Below are 17,651 nucleotides of genomic sequence, written 5' to 3'. Positions count from 1 at the left end.
AAGATAAAGAAGAAAGGTTATCTTTTAAGAAGTTGCCTTTTTTTTTTTTTGTGGTATGCGGGCCTCTCACTGTTGTGGCCTCTCCCGTTGCGGAGCACAGGCTCAACGGCCACGGCTCATGGGCCTGGCCGCTCCGCGGCACGTGGGATCTTCCTGGACCGGGGCACGAACCCGTGTCCCCTGCATCGGCAGGTGGACTCTCAACCACTGTGCCACCAAGGAAGCCCCAGGAGTTGTCTTAATGCTAGAAGAATGTTGCAGTTTAGGATTGGGCAGGTATTTTTGCCGATGGGGAAAATTTGGTCATGATGCATAATGCAGATATACAGTACACTATAGAGGGGAAAGAGGGGGCCAAAAGGCAGAGAAAATTTTTATGTTTAAATTTTTCTTTTCTTGCCATAAAATATGAATTTTATTTCACAATTTCCTCTTTCTGATCATTAACCTTTCTATGGAAAGCATTAGGTGATCAAATATTTGGTCCCTTGATGCCAGGGTGGTTGCTCGCTTGCCGTTGGTCCATCGTGTCCCTCAATGTTGGGTCCTAATAGCCCTTTTCTCTTTTTTGGGGGGATGCAGGGTGGGGTGGGGAATTATACTAGCAGAATGTTTAGCAAGGACTGAGAGCCAATTCTAGGCTGTCCAGTAAGACAAGACAATTCCCCTCACATGTGCATTATGTATGCCTATTATTTTATAGAGCACTGGAGACATGATCCAAAGTTTTAAGTTGTTTAGACATCATTATTTTACTACGAATAGGTGATACACAGCATGAAAGGCAAGAAGCTATCACCTTGTAAGTTCCACAAACTAGTTTAAGTTGCCAGTAGAACCAACAGCATCATTAACAAAGATTTAAGCCAAGATCCTCCTGAACCAAACCCTTTTCCTAGTATTTCCCCTAAACTGGGAAGAGGATTTTTCAGAGTGGAAATTTGACTTTTTTTTTTTTGTGGTACGTGGGCCTCTCACTGTTGTGGCCTCTCCCGTTGCGGAGCACAGGCTCCGGACGCGCAGGCTCAGCAGCCATGGCTCATGGTCCCAGCCGCTCTGCGGCATGTGGGATCTTCCCAGTCTGGGGCACGAACCCGTGTCCCCTGCATGGGCAGGTGGACTCTCAACCACTGAGCCACCAGGGAAGCCCTTGACTCTTTGTATGTTATAAGATGAGTTAACAAATATCGTGGCCAAATGGTCATACCATTGGAAACATGATAGAAACCAGTGTGCTCCCATTACAGATTGACATCAAAGATTGACAGGAGCTACCCATCAGTGACCTTGAGCCCAAGGGAAACGAATAACATATCTTCCTAACCAACCTGAGGAAAGCCAAGGTCATAAACTTGTTCCATAAAACCATTGGGTCCTCTTAGGGGCTACCCAGTATTCACCATCTAATGAAAAGTATTGTTTATGACCAGGTTCAGAACAGGCATCATTAATTGGCCAGGTAAGACTTGAAGCTCCTCGATGGGCAAAGCCCAGGCCTTCTACTCCTCAGGTACCTGAGGCTGGGGGTCTACCCCAGTCCTCCCCCCACCCCCGGGCTCCTAGAACAGCCTCCCTGGCTGTTCCAGGCTGGCACTGCCCTCTCCACCACCCCCCAGCTGCCCTCAGCTGTCTTCCCTTGTGCACAGCCCTCTGTGCTGTCCACCCCTCCCTCTGGCAGGTAGCAGGGCAATAGGTGGGGAGGAGCTGCGGTCTATGAGGACCAAGGTGGGGCTCAGGCCCTGTCCTCCTCCCCAGGAGGGGCTCCGTATGCATTCCTTGGTGCTCTCTGAGTGTAGCTGACATCCTGCCCATTTGGAGCAGATGCCTGTGTGCATGTGTTTGCATGCCTGTCCAATGTATATTGTATCTTAGCTTCCATTTTTAAAATTGTTCTGTACAGAGAGATGCAGCAGGGGGGTGGGAGGGCAGAGTGGACAGAGGGAAGCCACCCTGCACCCGCATTGGGTGTCTGGGCTGGGAGCAAGAAGGCTACAAAGGGTCTGGCCTGGCCCAGGCCCCACCTTGGGCTCAGCACGAAAGGGCTTTCAATGAATTAAGTGAAAACTTTTTTACAAAAATCAAAGCTCCAAACGTATTAGAAATAAAATATGAACTTGCAAAAAAAAATTAATTGGCCAGGTATTAGCATCTCACTTAGTGATATTGGCAGTGATACTAGCTTGCACAGTGCTAGAGTTTCTTTCTTTTAAAATAAAATTTCTAAGGGCTGTCCAGTTAGAGCCTTGGAGAGGAGAAATCTACCAAGGCAACCTGGGAGTACTGGACATAGGTAATTGGCCACAAACCCAGTAATTAGATTGATTTTTTTTTTTGAAACTTGCAAATGATTGAGCTCAAGCAAAAGTGTGAGGAGAAAAAAAAGTGTGAGCAGTTGTCAAAGTAATCAGTATACAGACCTAGTACAGCATCTTGGATCAGCTGTCTTCTTCAGATGTCTTCTCTTGCTGGTCTGGTAGTGCTGTTCTTAGTCAAAGTCAAGTGTCAGAAACAGGAGTTGCAGTTTATTCAGGAGAGGAGGCCTGATATGCAGTTTATTCAGGAGAGGAGGCCTGATATGCAGTTTATTCAGGAGAGGAGGACTCTTCCAATATGGCTATAAAGAGTCCTTTATCTGATACCTGTTCCAGTATGAATAATCTCCTGGTTGCAGGTCATGGCACATCTGATCTTCATCCAAAGTTAGATTACTGTGATAAGCTTCAGAAACAAACTTGGAGTATCCTTTTAATAACTAAACTTTATAATAATACAACAACAAGGAAACTATCTGGGAAATGAGTCTTAGGCAGTAGTAAATAAAGACCTCATTTAATAAAACTAGAATTTAATATCCACTGAAACATAATCTATTTCTCTCTAAAATTACCCTAATTTCTACCAAATGTAGCCACATTAAGACAAATTGGTTTGAAAAATATCTGGTTAATTGACAACCTAGGCTCTTTAAATTGGCTGTGCTGGAACTTTTCACAAGGAATCTCAGATTGAACTTTTAAAAAAAAAATTCTCAGGGCCAGGAAAGTCACACTGAAGGCATGTCATAGATTCCGCCTGTGACAGCTGTAGATTTGGGTGCTAGGTTTGGGTGAATTTCTCTCTTCTCATAGTCTCCTGAATACCTTGAGATTCCTGTACCTGTTAGGAGGTGACCTTCCTTATTACCTGAGAAAGTTGCTAGGAACCTAAGAGTTTACAGGTTCTGAAGGGATCAGGTAGAGAGAAAAGATTAATGTTTCAATTCTACATACAGAGTTGTGATTTAAAGGTTTCTTTATATCTGGAAAACAGATTAAAAACAAATAATATTTCAGACAAAAAACAAAAATTATATAACCATACTCATAATTTCACTCAGTCTTATGTGACTAATCTTTGATCTTAATCTTCAGTTAATGGTTTTATGAAGCCATCAGGTTTTCCATCAGAAGTCTTTAATTTCTTACCCAGTTCAGTGGTATGATCTGAAAGTTATCAGAAACCTATACTTGTCCAAAAGTCCTTTCTGTGAATCTTCTTCAAGTTGAAGCATTTTTGCAAAAACTTCAGAGTAAAATAATAACTGTCCATAAATGATAAAAGATTCAAAAAGTCAAGGCTAAAGACCTGATTACAATGCCAATTGACAAATAAACTTGGTTACTGTTGTGACATACAACAATTTAAGATAATTACTAGAATTATGACTGATAACATTTTACCAGGACATACCAGATTTTTAGGAGTTCTATATAATTTCTAGAATTTCTATATTAATAACATTTACCCATATGATATAACCTGAGAAGTTTTATCACCACTCAAATTTGACAATGCTTCCCATGTAATTTAACATACCAAATAAGACTAATTAGTTTAATATTCCTCTCTCTGGGAGGGAGAGAAAACAAATATTTTGAGGCATACCAGGGACCCTTTGGAAAACCTCAGAGTTAACTAGAGGTCCAGTGAACTTGATTTAGAATTTGATCTTTGGGACATTTGTCAAAAATATCAAAAAGTTTCAAAATACTTAGTTAAATAGGATCATAGGTCACTGTGAAACAATATTCATTTAAGCAAAGTGACAATAAAAGATCTCAAAGGTAATAAATCACTTAAAGGCAAAGAAAGTCACACAATCTCTTACCAAAAGCAGCTCAATATTTTAAGAAACCTTTGTGCTCTTAGAGAGAAAACTGAATTCTGGTTTTATACACTTTGCCTTTAAAAATCATTTTCTTAACTAAACTCAATCTTAGCCAATCCTGACCACGTACAAAACTCTTTTCTCAGTGTTCCTTTTCCTCGACCCTTTTACAACTTTCTGTATCCATATTATTTTGTCCCTTATTTTCTTTTCCATTCAGAAACAACCAGCTCTAAGACAAAACTACCCTTTTTTTCCTTTAACAAAATGCATTTCCATTCCTTATACCCTCTTTTAGTGAAAACATACTTCCCATTTTCCTTGGATACTAAAATGTTTCCCTTATTATTTTAGTAGCTTTAGTTACACATATTATAATTCTTAACCTTAAAACATAGTTTCTAGCAAAAACTAAGTAAGCAATTATGAACTGTCTTTTCCATTAGTATTCTTCAGATTGGCAAGCTTATAAATAATATTTATGGTTCTAGAAAACGTTCTCTTTCTTACAGAAAATGTCTCAATGTGACAACAAACATATTAATAGTCCTAACTAACCTTAGTTTCTTTGAAAAAGGAAACCTGTGCTCAGTAATTAATGTACCAGTATCTTAGCTGGAAATGACCTGGGTATTCGATGGATTCCCATTATTTAAGTTAATTTAGCACAGCTCTAAAGTTTCAAGTTACCAAAATCTGGAAAGAGTATTTTAGATAGACATCCCCAAAACACAGTTATTCCTAAAGAGTTAAAAGTTTCATCGTATTGTTATTTTTTCTTGCTGAACAACTTTCTAACAAGAATAATAAGGTTTAATTTAATTTCTAGTATACCTAGGTACAATAAAAATATTATACTTAATGTTGATGACTCTAAAGACATGTCTGTATTAATTAAACCAACAAGCTTAAGCTAACTTTAATACCAGATATTAATTCAGTACTGAATATTTCCTAGATCACATAAGCCTGAAATTCATTCTAGCCAGGTTCTTTTGTATTTCTGAATATTTATATAACTGCTTAATTTCCTTTAAGCCAATTAAACAGAGCTCTTTTACAAATTAATTTTTGCAGTACCACACATCTACAACACACCTATGTAAATACGAAGAAACACACAAACAGACACAGAGACCTCATAGTGCCCATTCCAAAATTTCAGCCAGGAATCAGGTGTAACAATATAAAACCCTCAGTTATAAAAGAGATTGAATTCAAATTGGGTTTCTGGCAGATGGAACAAATCAAGATCACCTATCTAGATTGCTAAAACCTTTTTACTAGTATTTATGAGAAGACACTTAAGATTTCTATTTGTCATTAACAAGTCAAGTACCAAGTTATTTACCCTCCCTCAAGGCCAGAAAAAATTTCTTTTTCTCTGTTTACAAGCCTCTTAAGATAAATAAGGGGACATTTTGGGAGTGGTAAAAAGATTGGTGGGCTTTGGATTATTTCTGGAGCCATACCTCTGGTCCTATAAAGACTAGATTTGGAAAATAAGGACAGTTTTTTGTTTTTGTTTTTTTCCTCAAAGAATTGGGTGGCTACCTCAGTGATTTCAAAGGACTGACATAGCCCTTCACCTTTGTTGGAATGTCTTACTTTCCCTCATTTAGCTTAGGGAAGAAGCAGCACCACCCCCCTCCAAAAAAAATTACTATCAGGTTCCAATTACCAGCTATGGTCAGTTTAGTCAAACCATTGGCTTCCCACCTCCCAACTTGGTAATTAATGTATTTATTATTTTAATTTTAATTAGTTAGTTAGTTAGTTAGTTGCACCGGGTCTTAGTTGCGGCAGGCGGGCTTCTTAGTTGTGGCAGGTGGGCTCCTTAGCTGCAGCTCGAGGGCTCCTTAGTTGCAGCTCGAGGGCTCCTTAGTTGTGGCTCACTGGCTCCTTTAGTTGTGGCATGCAAACTCTTAGTTGCAGCATGCATGTGGGATCTAGTTCCCTGACCGGGGATTGAACCTGGGCTCCCTGCATTGGGAGTGTGGAGTCTTAACCACTGCGCCACCAGGGAAGTCCTGGTAATCTGTTTATAAACACTTTTAAGGATTCTCCCTGGGTTTAAGAAATTATTTAACTGTGGCCCTCAGTTCAGCCTTTGATCTGAAGAGGCTTGCCTGCAAGCCTCATGTAGTCCCATTCCTAAAGGTAACCATTTAATAGGATCTTCTGAGTAGAAAGGCAATTCAGATAGGAGATTATTAGTAGATGGGAACAGTAATTAAAGTTTTAGGTACCTTTTATATCATTAATCTTTTATTAGCTTTTACAACAAATCTTTCAATGAGGCTATTTTGAAATTTTGAAGCCTTTTGGGGCTTCTGTATACCAATTAAAATAGGTACAATATTTAAGATGAGAGCTCTCTAAAATTTTAACAATTTAGTAGACTTTCCCATTCAAAGGATCTAAGAAGCTAGCCTGACAAATATTTTTCCCTGCTAATATAATTTTAGAAAAGAGAAAAACTCTTACTGCTGTTGAAAAAAATCAGTTTGGGAGTGCCAGAAGAACCTGTCTCACCATTTCAGGGCCCAACATCCTTTAGTTCCAATTAAGAACTTGCAAGCATACATAAACCCAGCTGGTATTCTCATAGGTGACTGTCCATCTGGGAGCTGTTTGGCCTTTGAGGCACAATTTCCTATTATTTCGTAGCCTAATTCAGATATGGGATATGAGATATGATCTGCACAGCTTTCTGAGGACGGTGTGGTAGATCGAATGTGTGGTAGATCAGATGTGTGCTGCTTCTGAGTCTAGCCCCAAGGAGTTAACCTTGGGTTGGTTTGACTCTTGTACATGGCTCAGTTTCTCCCTGTGACAGTCTAAAACCGCCATGGGTGCTGAGGGCACTAGGTTATCAGCCTCTGTTGTGCCCCGTCGGATGAGCAGTATTTACCTAATGGTTGTAGTGGATCTCCCTTATTCTTCAGAGCTGAATAATTCAGTCTCTCATTTCACTAGCAAAAGCTTTGTTCAGAACATATATCAACTCACTTTTTTCAATGTAAGCCAAAGTTAACAAAAACCCAGCCACCTATGTTTCCCTGGGCCCCTTGTCCAGATCCCCGAAGTCCTGCCCAAGAACTGCACCAGTGCCCCTTAAGACTCCAAGCCTTAAGTGAAACAGCTCAAATAAAATTTCAGGATCATTACTCAAACAATGAGATCCAGATATTAGGAGAGCTCACCAGAACACCTGAGGAGTACTGAGAAGCTGGTGGGGCTCAATGGACCCATGCTTGGTACTGAGCACTAGTTCTGGGTTGACTCCAGGTGTTCACTAGTGGGTATCTCTGATATCCTGCCAGCTAAACCATGCATGTCAACAAAAATGAATCAGTCAATCTGAGAAAGAAATGGAAATTTTATTTGAGCCAAACTGAGAACTGTTCTGCCCATTAGAAGTCAAAGCACAGTAATATAAGTTTTTTGAGACAGAGGGCGGTACATCAAATGATGTAATATTGACAGTTGACACAATCCAGTTTTACAGGAACAAGGTTGTAAGTCATGTGACCCCTTACAAGATCAAGAAAGAAGGTTATCTTTTAAGGAGTTGTCTTGTTGATGCTAGGAAAATGTTGCACCTTAGGACTGGGCTGGTATTCTTGGGGAAGATTTGGTCAGGATGCATAATGCAGATATACAGTACAGAGTAGGGGGGAAAGAGGAGGCCAGAGGGCAGAGAAAATTTTTTTACGTTTAAATTTTCCTTGTCTTGCCATAAAGTATGAATTTTATTTCAAATCCCTGTAGTATCAAGTTATGTAATTCTTAAATAAACTAGGGCCTGTTTTTACACTTTTTTCCCCTTTTGGAGTTTTGAACCATCTATATTTACTTGTGTTCATAATACATTTGCATGGATTTGACAGTAATTCAAAATATGACTTTGTTTTGGTCCTTATCAAACATTCATGATGTTCTAGTTATCGAACAAAGTTTAAATGTTTCTGTCATCTGTGGCCTCAGAAATTATAATCTTAAATCCGTGCCTTAAGATTTTACTAATGTAAGACACTGCTAGGCATGGGTGATATTGCAAGGAACAAGGTAAACAAGGGTCCTGCCTGAGGGCCTTAGCTGCGTACATAATGGGAACACAGAGTAGTTAACAGGCAATTAGAATAATGTATGTTATGGAACACTTTAACACTGTGAACACAGATACTGAGTCAGGGATGGCTTCCAGATGCAACGACGTCTGAGCTAAAACCTTAAGAATGAGTCAGCTGAGTATTTGTTAACCAGGTGAATAGCCTGTAAAGTGTTTGCTTATAGGGGCTGAGAAGAAAGAAGATATTTGGAGACCAGAAGAAAAAGAGCATTTTGCCGCAGGGTAACGCAAACCACTTATCTGTGGAGGGTAGAGCCAATCAAAAGTAGGGAGTGGCAAGACTGGCTAGAACCAGTATCCTCAGGCAATGGGTTTAAGTCATTCTTACTTCCTGCAGTGAGGAGAGTGGACTGAAGTTGACTGTTGTGACTGAGGGCTTGGAGACTTTTTCAGTATTACAGGTGAGAATTGAAGATAGCCTACATGGACAAATCAGATATTTGGAAGGTAGAACTGAAGGGTGTGGTGACTGAATGAGGGAAAAAAGAGGGATTCAAGAACAGGCCCAGGTTTCTGCCTTAGATAGATTGGTATGGAGATGAGGGAAGAACAGGTTTTAGACACGGTGCATCTGAGTTGAAACATTCACTTGAACACTCCATCTTATATATTATTAGATGTAAAGATCTAACACTTAGGAGAGAGATGGACAGGCTATGAATTTGGGAATCATCAGAAGAAGACTGAAGTCACAGAAATGAGTAAGAATGCTGTGGGGAGAGCAAGTGTGGAACCCTGAGGAGCACTCACGTTTAAGGGGTAGACAGAGGAGGCGCCTGCCCTGGAACCCAAAGAACAGTGCTTACTTAGAGAGGAACTGGGAAATTAAGACTCGCAGGGGAAAGATGGCTCCAAAGAGAGTCATTAACATAAGAAATGCTGCTAATAATTAGGGCAAGTAGATAAAGACTATGAAGTGTCCCATAGATTCAGCAATAAATAGCTCTTTTCTTTGGTAAGCGTGATGAGATAAAAGTGTTTAAGTTTTTTAATAAAGGAAAATTTATTCCAATTACTTTAGTTCTCCCTCGGATTTTTAACGCTGTAGTTCCCAATTGGTAAACTTCTGAGACTGATGTAATTGAATAGAATGAATGAGTATTACAATTTTTTAAAGAGTAGATGTGGTTATGATCAATAGAATTTTTAAATCATTAGAAAATATGTTTGAGTTCAGAATAGATTTGGGGTATTTTATATTTTTCTCATATCAGCAGAGACCAAAGTGATACTGCTGTCAGTTAAGTGTCTGAAATGTTTTGACTTTATAAAGGGAGTCCTTCAGGACTCTTTCATGATCCAGCTGGTCATTAGATGGTTATGTCAGGGAGGAATAAATTTTCCTCTACCCTTCTATGTTCTTCTGGCTCATCTAAGAATTAAATTGACATGAGGCAGATTAACAGAAAATCAAAGTTTAATAATATGTATATGTGGGAGAGATCCAGGAAAACTGAGTAACTCAATAAAATGACTGAAACCCTCACTTTAAATACCATCTTCAGCTAAAGACAAAAGAAAATGTGGGCATAGTGGTTTGGAACTTAAAAGAGGTGTAAGACAATTCACAGGAAGATGGGAATGCAAATGTTTGGTAAACAAATGTTTGCTGGGCCATGCAGAAACAGTGGGACACACAGTAGGCTCTGGTCTCTAGACCCTGCTGAGTTTCCCCCGTAACACCTAGCCAATGTTCTTCGCAGATACCTCTAGTGATAGCTCTATTCCAGGAACAGACCCTCTATCTAAAATTTTTTTAGGCAGTGAGAGGGGAAGGTCAAAGTTTCTTCCTGAGTCTTTTGGGCCTTAATTGTTTTTAGCTCAAAATAATCCACATGCCAAAGAGACATTTTGGGGTGGTACGTTTTGCTCCCCTGCAGTTATATTCACTTAATGGTAATTCATCAAGATGTGTACTGTTCTATATGAGTGTTGTAGTTAAATTAAAAGTTGTGTGGGGGGGTGTGGTTTGAAGTGACTTTTGAGGGATCCCCATAACTCTACAAGAACTACTACATTGAATCAAGATTTCTGATATGCCTGTGCGAAATGACAGGAGCATTACAGCATGGTTCTTCCCTCTCTTCTTGTGTGGCCCCAGGTTGTGGCAGCGCAGGGATGATGTTGCTTCTACTTTTTAATGGAGTAGTGACGACTTGGGATTTATTCCAGACAGACCCACAATTGTCCACGTGTCTTATTTTGTATATTTAAAAATTGGGGGAACTTAAACCCAAGCCTGCCTTTTCAGCCTTCAGTTTGATCTCAGGTGGCCTCAGCTTGCAGAGGCTTGAAGCAGGGTTTCGGTTCCCAGCCAGAGATTGAGGTCGGGTTACGGTGGTGAGAGCAACAAATCCTAGCCACTAGACCAGTGGTCAGTGACAAGGCCCTGGCCCTTCAGCTTTGCAGAAAAGAATTCCCACAAAGACGGAAAGTAGTGAAACAAGTAAAGTGTTTATTAGGAGGAAGAAAAGAGTACAGTACGTGTGGATAGACACAGGGGCAGACTCAGAGAGTCACGCCCTCGTGGTAGTTTGAATCACTTATATGGGGCGTTTCTTCCCGGTTTCCTTTGGCCAATCATTTTGATTTGCCTGGTTCAGAGTTCGTATTTGGTATATCTCAGGATCCTCCCATGTGTGCACGCACATCTCTTAGCCGAGATGGATTCTACTGAAGAGGCCTATGGGTAGTTAGCATCACTTACTGTGGGGTGGCGCCCCCTCCCTTTTTGACCTCCAAGGAGCCTTTCTGTGCATGTGTAGTCAGGGAGGTCTCCTGACTTCAAGAATGAGAAATATGTGTTCTCTTATCTTCTATCTGGGCAGGGCCCAGCCTCCTCCTCCTATTTTCATCATAGAGTATCCACAGAGAACGAACTCCAGCTGTTTGCCCCAGGGGCCCATCTATCTCCTGCCTCAAGTTTAATAGTAATATGAAGCTGCTGTAGAGAGGGATATTTCCCCCTCTGCCCCTCTTCAGTTCTTGTGGCTGGACTAATAATAAAATGGACACAAGATAGATTAATAGGAGAAAAACAAATTTTAATTCATGTGTGTGTGGGTCCCACAGAAATGGGACCAAAACAGTGGCCAAAGCAGGCAGGTTTTATACTCTCAACAAAGAAACAACAAAGTTGTGAGGGCAAAGAAACTTAGGTTTCAGGTGCCCAATTAGTGAAAAATCTAAACAGAGTTTGGACTTGGAGTAGTAAATTTAAAATGTAACAAGATTTGTTTATATAGGTTTCCTGCTTCTCAGACCAGATTCCCTATCTTTGACAATAATGGTGTCCTACCTCCAGATGCAGGGAATACACATTTCACATGAGATTTGTTTCCTGCTTTCAGGGAGACAGGAGTGTCTCCTGTGGCACTGGCCATTTCTTGAGTAACCTTAATTCAAAATAATCAATGTGCCACTGAGGCACATTTTGGGGTAGCCTACTCTGGGCCCCAACAAAGCTATTGTTCCACTTATAGTCCACTTAAATTTGTTTTAACACAGCAAGATACACACATAGCTTGCTTGTTTCCATTTTGCTATTGTTCTTTATATTTTTATCTTCTGATACAGCTGAGGTTCTACTTGCATTAGAACTACTTGGAGGACTTATTAAACACGCATATTCCTGGCTCCACCCAAGACCTACTGCAAAGTAATTTCTGCGAATGGGGGCCTGGGAATTTTCATTTTAACAGGTTCCCCAGGCAGTTCCCCAAGTGATTGAGAACCACTGCTCTACCATTCTAAGCAGGCTTTCAAGCATCAGTTCAACTTTTTTTTCTCTATGATATTATTGTCTTTGCTTATAGGAAGGTTCCCCTCAGAAGCCCTATCTGTACTTCTCATTGGCTATAGATCTGCAACTTTACTTAAAACCTTCCTGCAATTTTATATGGTTTCCGTCGATAAGTCCTCAAGTCACAGGTACTCAGCTCTGCCACTGTACCATGAAAACAGATATAAACCATACATGAATGAACATGATTATATTCCAATAAAGCTTTATTTAAAATTCATATAATTCCCACATGTCATGAATTTTTTTTTTTTTTTTTTTACTTTTTCCTTTTTTTTTTGGGCCATGCCACTCAGCTTGTGGGATCTTAGTTCCCTGACCAGGGATTGAACCTGGGCCCTCAGCAGTGAAAGCACAGAGTCCTAACCACTGGACCGCCAGGGAATTCCCCATGAAATGTTGTTATTGTTTCCCAGCCATTTAGAAATGAAATTCTGAGCTTAAAGCCCATTCTGAAAGTAGGCAGTAGACTAGAATTGACCCACAGGCCATAGTTCACCAACCCCCTGCTCTAGATTGTTGCCCTAACACAGTGTCGGTCAATATACAGTAAGTATTTGAGTACTGAGTGAGTGAATTAATTGTAACACTCTGTGCACTGATTTTGCACAGAGCAATATGTTGTTCATCTTTGTGATAATATTACCTAGTGTACTAACTGGTTCAGAAATGTTTGTCAGCTCACTTTTCAACTTTCTCCTAGAGTTAATGCCATGCCAGGGTTATCAATGTTTTCTATTTTCTTGAATCAACAGCTTTTTTTTCCCCTGTATGTCTGAATAGGAAGGCCCAAACAGTTTGATTAATGAGGAAGAGTTCTTTGATGCTGTGGAAGCTGCTCTTGACAGGCAAGATAAAATAGAAGAACAGGTATGTATATTATTAAAAATTATTAAAAATCCTTGATGTATGTTATTCATATAAATAGAATTTGAAATCATGATCCTAATAACCTAAAAATGAACTCTCGTCTACAGTGAGTCACAAATGTAGAAGAATCTTTATAAGTCACTTTATTGACCAATTTCCAAGCAATAGAAAGAAGACTAATGATTGTTTAAAGCAGGCATGCATAATTAACATGAAATTAAATGGAAATATTCTGCCTGTTCCCCTTGAAGTATCCAACCTATTATCATTCTGTTAATACAAAGTATATATTTGCTCTGAGTAAAACAGTCTCTTTGAATTTCTCTTCACCACCAAGTGCCATATGAATTCAAAAGGAAGATGACCAAGAATTTATTTTTCTTCTATGTTAGTACCATTCAGTTTTTATTATTAACTCATTTATTGCTTTCACTACCTTCACCTTAATTACTTCCTCACTTTTAACTTTGCTCAGTGTTTTTTCATCATTAAATTCACAGCAGTTATACCCAGCTCCTTCTGTGGAAATTGAAGGAAGGCATTTCTAAAATCCTTTAACTCTAGTGTCAAGATTAATTTGAGCCTTTACCTTTAGTTCTGCAACAATGCAGTTACCATATATTACCACTAGATGGTACTTAAAGATGAATTTTAGTTATTCTTCTCAAGACTTTAAGCATCTTGCAAATAAATCATATGTGTATCAGTTTTATACTACAAATTAACTTGCATAGAAGAATTGGCTTGTTTATTCCCTCTGATTGCTAGGGCAGTCATGGCTATTATGCCCATTTACTGATCTATCTATCCGAGGGTAAGTCATCTGCAATAGTGGCTGTTTGCTTTTCATGCTTATTTTTCCCCTGTTTTTTATCAGTGATGAAAAGTTTGTCACATTAATTTATAAAAGCTTACTGCTCATTTTTTATACCCAAAAGATGCTACACAGCACTCAATAGAACTTTCAGTTCCTAAATAAGGTCTAATTTTGGATGCCAAAAGTATCTGAAATAGCATCATTGTATTTGGTTTTTTAGGGTGTTTTGGGTGTTTTTTTTTTCCCCCCTTCACTGTGTTTTCACTTTTGTTTTAATCTAAGATGTGTTATTTCGTGAAGAATAGCAAACTGTGAGGTCAAGACAAGTTAGTCTTAGTTTTGCCAGTAACTGTGTAGCTCTAAACATATCACTTAAATCCTCTGGGCCTTGGTTTTCTAATCTGAAACAAGGAGTTGGACAAGATGATTCAGATCATCCCTTCTGGCTCTAAAATGCTCCTCCACTGAGTATCAATATGGTGGTTGAGCTGGAGTTGAAGAGAATCAATAAAAACTTCTGTATGCTTTAGAAAAAAGAAATATTCACAGGGCGATCAACTCATTTAATATCAGTCTATTCCTGACACTCTAGTAGATAAAAACAAGTCATTAAACAGACCATGATTTTCTTTGCCTGAGAGCCAGGCACGTTGATATGACAAAGATAATCACACACACAATACAGCATAGTTTCTGGTACAGTATATTTAGTAAATATTTATTGAACAAGTGAGAAGAAACTAGGCAAGCTGAGAAGGAGGCAAGAGGTTAAGTGGCAGCTTAACAAGAGTGAGGTGATGGGATGAAGGCAGAATACCTTCATGGAAAGGAGACAAAGATATACATGATATGTTCTTTTGAACATAACTGAAGCAAACAATGATTATTGGTTCAAATAATACAACCCTCCAAGGCCCTGATGATGTGGAATGATTGGAATAATTTGGCCAGAGTTAGGATAAGAAAATTATTTTGGTAGCAGTGTTAAGGTTGATTCATGGTAAATGGTGCTATGCTGGTATTGGAAATCCTGACTGGGAGCAAAAATAAAAGAACTAATCCTTGGTAGTGTCTACGGAATCCAAAAGAAGAAAATTGGGATACATGAAGTGTCAAGATTTGGCAAGGCTTGTATCTTTGTATCTTTAGAGTAACTTCATAATTCAAATATTTATAAGAACTAAAGTATTCAGTAATTAAATGTTATATTATCCATTCTTAAGCTACAAAATACACTTCGAAACCTTCCCATTTAACATTATATGTTTTCTTAGTCACAGAGTGAAAAGGTCAGGTTACATTGGCCTACTTCAATGCCATCTGGAGATGCCTTTTCTTCTGTGGGGACTCATAGATTTGTCCAAAAGGTAAGCTAATGTCACAGTTCACTAAAAGTATATGCTATATTTTTCTTCACTGTTGACGAAACTATCCTGTTATATAAAGTCTTTTTCCTTTTCTTGAATTTAAGTAATGAGATTTTTTGGTATTACATGTTTTCTTCCATATACATCCTCCAGAACTGCTAGAAATCTTCTGAACATAATGTTCTTTCTTTTTTATTTAAGGGGGAAAGAAGGGTGGGGGAATAGGGAGTAGCTTGTCCAAAATAGTTAACCAGAAGCATAGCCAGTGATATTAGATCTCTTTTTCCTTTGGGGTTAAGTGGTATTATTTTGTATTATTGGAAGCACTGCATTCGGTTCTGGAGCATAACACATAATAGGTGCATGAAGTCAGCACTTGCTGCTGAGCTTGTTTCATATAGTGCTTTGTTCTCTCTTTCTTTATCTTGTGTTTGGAAGTTGGTACTGAATGCTCTGTTGTGCCTTTGTTCTGATTACTTGGTTTTTTCTTTGTCTGTCTCTGGTAGCCCTATAGTCGCTCTTCCTCCATGTCTTCCATTGATCTAGTCAGTGCCTCTGACGATGTTCACAGATTCAGCTCCCAGGTACTGTATGAATGTATAGAGTGGACTTGAGACTTTCTGTGCTATATTTCAGCCTGCTTTCCCAGTTCCTAGAAATCTTTTGGTTAGGCCACTTGTTTTGGTTTTGAATTTTAAATAGGAACATCAAGCATTAAAGAAAGCCTTCCTTATCTGCTAAATAGTTCCTCTGTCAGGCTTGCATGTGCCCTTTGTATCCTCTATTGTGAATAGCTTGGAATTTCGCCATATAGGAGATACTCCTGAAAGATTTCAAATTGAATTGAAACGAATAGAAGGTACCTGGTTTTTAACTATCCTGTGATATCTGTTTCTTCAGACAGGATTCAGCAACTTTTGTGGACATGGTCTATAGGATATGTTATAGCATTAAAGCAGGTTTCAAGCCTTACTTCTAACCTAATTTAAAATATTTCATAATATTTTCAACAGGGAAATAATTTTTTAAATAAAATTTGTCTCATTACCATTATACTAAGCTTCATTGAACAGGTTGCGTTTTGCTTTGGCAAATTATCCCTGGAAATGAGTATTCCAGTCCATATGATAAATCTATGGAAATTGATTTTAAATTATTTAGTATCAGCACGGGTTAGGAATTTAGGACAGGAAGCTGGATGCTTGCAGTCTCTGCCCTCATAATAAAATCAAAGTATCAATGGAGGAATATTTTTTAGCATCAGCATTAGGTTAAAAAATTTTTTTTAATCTTCACATATTTGCCATTCAACTTTGTATTTTTATGGTGTTTGCATTTTATTGGATTGCAATATGTCATAGTATGTTAAGAACCTGAGCTCTGTAGTCAAAATGACCAAGTTTAAATCCGGTTTCCTGCATGATGTTTGACAACTTTTCTAACTCCTCTGTGCTTTGCTTCTGTCATCTAGCTAGGAATGTGATAGAGCTAGAACCTAGCATGTAGTAAGTGCTCAGTAAGTGAGCTTTTATCATTATAATATTATTTCTTTGAGCTAATCAAACTTATCTACATTATTTTTTCTCTATCAGAGTGTTCCAATAAAAAATTTTTAAGTCAGTTTAAAACAGGCATACAAATAAAATTTACATTAGTTTTCAACTATGTAATAAATAAGAAAATTAAGTTTAAGACTTAAATTTTTTTCTGACTTTTGTAGCTTTTTTTTTCCTTGAACATTTTTGGGAAAGAGATGCATCAGTTCCTCATCAGAAATTACCCTTAGCCAGATTTATTACAATATTTCTTACCTATTGCTCATTCATTTATGTATGCTTTTAAAATAGTGACATACTCACTAAATCATTGACCAAACTAGATTATACTGGGAGACTTTGGTTTATTCTTAATTAAGCTCCACCTTGCATTAAAATAATAAATTAACAGACTAACTAAAAGACATCAGTACTGGTCACCATTTTCCCTTAAAATATAGAAATATATAGGGTATAAATTTTTTAAAATGTAATGAGAGCAAGAAAAGAATTTGAGCCGCTGATAGGTGCCTAAGAATTAGGGCTTCAGAACCCAGACCTGGTCCTTAGCTATAGAGATATATAAAACAGCTGAAAGCCTTTGAATACAGGTGAACTATCACTGAGAAGCAGGTGTCCACATTTTTATAAGACTGTCAAATTGTAGCTTCTTTACCTAATTTTTTGTGTAACTTTTGTGTATAAGTTGAGAAAAATCTTTCTAGTATTTTTTTTCTAATGTATGATGTTTGTTATTGATCCGATTCTTTTTTTAAACTTTTGATTATTCTACTGTTTTATATTCCAGAAGAGGAAATGAAGGAAAACAGCATTGAGGTCTTCAAGTATTTATTTTCCTTGCTAAAGTATTTGTTGTCATTAGCAGACTTGGGCTCTGGCAGTTAACTATTGATTAATTTGGCTTTGCTATCTACTTGTAAGTCTTGGCTCATGACTGTTTTGTTCTTGTTGAAATAA

The 17,651-nt window shown here is 38.4% G+C and overlaps 1 protein-coding gene across 3 annotated transcripts in view; it reads left to right on the top strand.

Moving 5' to 3' along the window:
* The window catches only part of CERT1 (ceramide transporter 1), a 128,092-nt gene that overhangs the window by 85,902 nt on the left and 24,539 nt on the right, over positions 1-17,651 (top strand). For 2 of the 3 annotated variants that reach the window (XM_030846004.2, XM_060295900.1), the window contains 3 exons: positions 12,868-12,954; positions 15,046-15,138; positions 15,645-15,722. In XM_030846004.2, the coding sequence (XP_030701864.2) occupies positions 12,868-12,954; positions 15,046-15,138; positions 15,645-15,722 (258 nt within the window). The remainder of the gene's footprint in view (positions 1-12,867; positions 12,955-15,045; positions 15,139-15,644; positions 15,723-17,651) is intronic. The other variant, XM_030845998.2, reaches the window with a different exon arrangement.

This window comes from Globicephala melas, chromosome 3, assembly GCF_963455315.2.
Source record: "Globicephala melas chromosome 3, mGloMel1.2, whole genome shotgun sequence".
In the NCBI taxonomy this organism is placed as follows: domain Eukaryota; kingdom Metazoa; phylum Chordata; class Mammalia; order Artiodactyla; family Delphinidae; genus Globicephala; species Globicephala melas.
This window is presented reverse-complemented; position numbering and strand designations above follow the sequence as displayed.